Source organism: Bison bison, unplaced genomic scaffold (genome assembly GCF_000754665.1).
Source record: "Bison bison bison isolate TAMUID 2011002044 unplaced genomic scaffold, Bison_UMD1.0 scf7180017864085, whole genome shotgun sequence".
NCBI lineage: Eukaryota > Metazoa > Chordata > Mammalia > Artiodactyla > Bovidae > Bison > Bison bison.
Window position 1 is genome coordinate 168,555 of NW_011494657.1, and position 4,206 is coordinate 172,760.

The 4,206-nt window shown below is 40.5% G+C and overlaps 1 protein-coding gene across 1 annotated transcript in view; it reads left to right on the forward strand.

Moving 5' to 3' along the window:
• Positions 1–4,206, forward strand: part of PILRA (paired immunoglobin-like type 2 receptor alpha) — a 17,409-nt gene that overhangs the window by 8,003 nt on the left and 5,200 nt on the right. Inside the window, exon 3 of the mRNA XM_010837924.1 lies at positions 3,282–3,479. Coding sequence (XP_010836226.1) covers positions 3,282–3,479 — 198 coding nt within the window. The remainder of the gene's footprint in view (positions 1–3,281; positions 3,480–4,206) is intronic.

The following is a 4,206-nucleotide window of genomic DNA, read 5'->3' on the forward strand; positions in this document are numbered from 1 at the left end:
AGTTTTCTGAATGTTGAGCTTTAAGCCAACTTCTTCACTCTCCTTTTTCACTTTCATCAAGAGGCTCTTTAATTCTTGTTCGCTATCTGCCATAAGGTGGTGTCATCTGCATATCTGATAAAGGGAGATCCGATACATTTCCAAGGAGGGAAGAAACTGGCCACATAAAGAGAGTCAGGAATTAGAGTGGCTTGGCTGTCTCAATAGCAATAGAGGATACTGAAAGGCAATGGTTGAGTGTCATGAATTTCCAAGGGAAAATTATTTTGTTTAATCCTTTAACAAATCAAATAGCAAATACTGACTGAGTGCCTGCTATGTGTCAGGTCCTAAGCTGGGCACTGAGGAAAGAGCAGTTAATACAGAACAAAACATAAATGTCCTTAACAATGGAACTTACACTTGAGTGTACAACTTACAGTTGAGTGTAACAACTTACACTCGAAAGAATATCACACACAAAAAACAAATTAATTCTGTGTGTCAGGTGGTGGTGAAAAGAGAAAAGCAGGAAAATGAAGCACAATCAGTGGCTAGAGGTGCTAGGGTGCTGCTTTATTCAGATGGAACAGGAAGGCCGCTGGGACGTAAGTGAGAGTCCCAGTAGGAGGCAGCTGCTCCAACAGGGTAACTGAGAGTTTTGATGGGGGGCACAGGGTGGGGAAACCAGTCAGGGATAGTGAGACGCCTGGGACCAGCCACAGGCCTAAGAAGCAGGGGAGGAAGTAGGTTCTGGGACCTAGAAAGGAGCTGTGACCTCTGGGGAGAGAGAGAGTTTTGTGTCTATTTGACTGGCTGAGGGATGGCCAGACAGTTGCTGAGACGTTATTTCTGAGTGTCTCTGTGAAAGTGTAGAGAGATTATCCCAGTGTGGAGAGAGGAGGTCCCAGGGCTCAGTCCCAGGACCTCCTCTCTCTACACTCACTTCCCAGATAAGCCTGTGATTTAGAAACGTGAGGTTAATGCCAAAAAACAGCAAGAGGTGCTAAAAACAGTTCCATCTGGGGAGTGAGGAGGGGGTGCTGTTTTTATAACCTGTGGGGAATTTGTTGATTCTTTAAATTATGTGCCTATACAACTTATATAAAAATAGATGTTACATTTTAAAAATAAAATTACTGGTAATACATACTTGCACATAGTTTTAAGAACAGTCAAACAGCACAGAAGGGAATCAAATGAAAATCACATTCCTCTCCGCTTTATCTCTCGGCTACTACCCCTTTCTGCAGAAATGCTCTCTCCACAGATAAGAGACACAGATGCAGATATACAGAGATGGAACATAAGAGACTCAAGCTGCACACTCTCCCGATCTTCAGCTTGCTGTGTTTACTTCATGGACCTCAAGTATCTTTCCACTTCAGCACATATACATCCACACCTTTCTTTTTAAATGACTGCATGGTCTCCCACTGTAGCAATGGATTGTAGTTCACTTAATCAGTATCATATTTAAAGACATTTAGGTTGCTACCAAATCACAAATAAAGCTGCAGAGAACACTCTCAAACACAGGCCTTTGAATACTTGTACCAGCACGTCCGTAGGATAATTTCCTAGCACAGCAATCACTGAATCTAAAGGCACGCTTGGATATTTTACATTCTGATAGATATACCCAAACCTCTCCTAAGGTTGTGCCAACCCATACTCCTGCTGTGTCAATACTAGGTATTTTCCCCGACTCAGGTCAGTTTAAAACAAAATAGCCTTTTATTCTTTTAGTCTACATTTCTAAAAGTTAGGAATATTAGCATCAAGATTATGTTATCACTTTATGAAATGAATTAGAATTGTACCGTTTTCCATATTTTTCTGTTCTAGAATCTTCTGAGAGTTATCTGTTCCTTAAATTTTCACAAGAATTTTTCCATTAAACCTTCTGAACTTGAAATCTTTATGAAAAATAGTTCTTTAATAGTGTTCTAAATTTCTTCTTTGTCTAATCCATTAAAGGTTACTATTTCTTAAATGCATTTTTAAAAATTATTATTTGTCTCAGAAAATAATCCATTTCAGAGGTTTTTAGAATTATCAACCCATAAATTGAGCACACACTCACTCATGATTTCAATACTCTTTGTTGTTGTTCGATTTACAAGAGTCTTGTCTGTTTTCTTGTGTTTTTTTTTTTTCTCTAACCACTTTCTGCATTTATGATTCTTTCTGCTGTCCTGTTTCCTAAAAACATTTATTCCTACGTAGGTTTTCATTACTTTTAGTTTCCTTAGAGCTAGTTCCTTTCTGTTTGGTAACTTTTTTCTTTGGAAATTGACTATTTCATTCATTTTAAAACTTTCATTCCATTTTAAATAATTATAGCATCTAATACTATGAATTTAACTTAGAATTTGGCTTTAGTCATATTCCAGGAGTTTTAAAAATATACATATATATTGCTGTTGTTTTTATTTTCTAAATAGCATGTCATTATATATATTTATTTGACTAAGAATTTAAATTTTTTGTCTCAATTGAGAAATAGGATTCACACTTTACTAATTTCTACTAAGTGGACAGAGAATTCAGTCCACACAAGATTTTACTGGAGTTGGGTTTTTTGTATGTGGCTTACTATTATGCCAGTTTTTTAATGGTGCCTTAAACATCTACAAAGGTAGCATGTCTGTAGTAAGTAAAGTTCAATATATATTCATGTAACAATAATATATTTCCAATAATACTAGTTGCTTTACAGATATTTTCTCACTTATTAAGATAATCATGTAAAATGACAAACACTGTTTGAATCCACTTCTCTGAAGTACCAAGAGCAATCAAATACTTAGGGTCAGAAAGCAGAACAGTGAATGCCAGGGCCTGGGGGGAGGGGGGATGGGGGTCAGTATTTAATGGGGACAGAGTTTCAGTTTGGACAGATGAAGTTCGAAAGATGGCTGGTGATGATGGTTGCATGCTAATGTGAATTGGCTTGATGTCACTTAAATATGGTTAAGATGGTAAATTTGTGTTGCATGTATTTTACCACAATAAAAAAATTTGTTTTTGATTCTGTGATTTACTTCTCCCTATATGTAAGTAATGAAATGAGGTTCTGAGATCACAGCACTGATCAGTGGTTGAGTCAGGATTCAAACAGAGTGAAGATTTGGAGCTTCCAGAATCTCCCTTTGTTACTCCCCTCTCTGTGGGAGAGCTTCAGAGAGCTGTTCCCCACTCTCCACATTCCCCAAACTAGGGAACAAGATGAGACAGTTTTCACCCAGATGCTTCCAGCCCTTCAGCGAATAATTTGCATATTTCTCCTGTCTTCCCAGCCAGCAAGACAACCATCCAGAACCCCACCACGGCTGCCACCACTGCTACAGCTGTCCTTAAGAACTCAGAGGGCGGAAAGAGTCCATGGTCTTGGCTCCAGAGTACGGAAGCTATAGTTGGGTTGGCACTGGCCAGCGCTGCGCTTGTAGCCACAATTGTGGCGCTGATTGTGTACTTTAGATGCAAGAGAAGCAAAAGTAAGTGATCCAGGACCCTCAACCTCTCCCCAAGATTCCCAACTAAGTGTTTCTCAGAACCTTCCTGCATCAGAATGACCAGAGCTGCTCAGTAAAAATGCAAATTCCTTCTGGGCCTGAGGTCTGGGCTTGGGAATCTCATTTTACCTCCTCAGGTGGTATTTGTGTGTCATCAAGTTTGGGACCCACCGCTCAAGACCAATCCCTCTCTACAAACCTGATGATTTTCCAGTTCTTGTCTCCTGACTTAATCATTTCTCATCAGTCTCCCTTTTGGTTCCTGGGGAGGGAGGGCCTGCCCTGTGAAACACAGAAGAGAGAGAAAGAAGGGATAGGAAGGTGGCTCCACTCAGCAAGTACTGGTTGGACACCGATTTTCCAGAGCCTGGCTTATAACTGGAAATGCAAAAGTAAATAAAGCGCAGGCCTGCTCTCAAGGATCTGGGGGCTGGGAGGATGAGGGGAGCAGTTGCCTCAAGGGCTAACGGCCTCGTGTGGAAAGAGCTGTGGTAGTTTGGGAGGAAGGAAGGGTAATCAAGGAAGACGTCAAAGAGGAAGCGCAAAACTATCAAAGAATGAAGAATTAGCCAGGTGGTGAGGGTGGTATAGAGGTCACTGTCTTTCCAGGGGAAGGAAGGCATTCTAGGGACTGTAGGTAGCTCAGGGCTGTGGAAGAGCCAGGAGATGAAAAAAGACAACCTTGGAAATCACATCCCAGAGCCTCTGA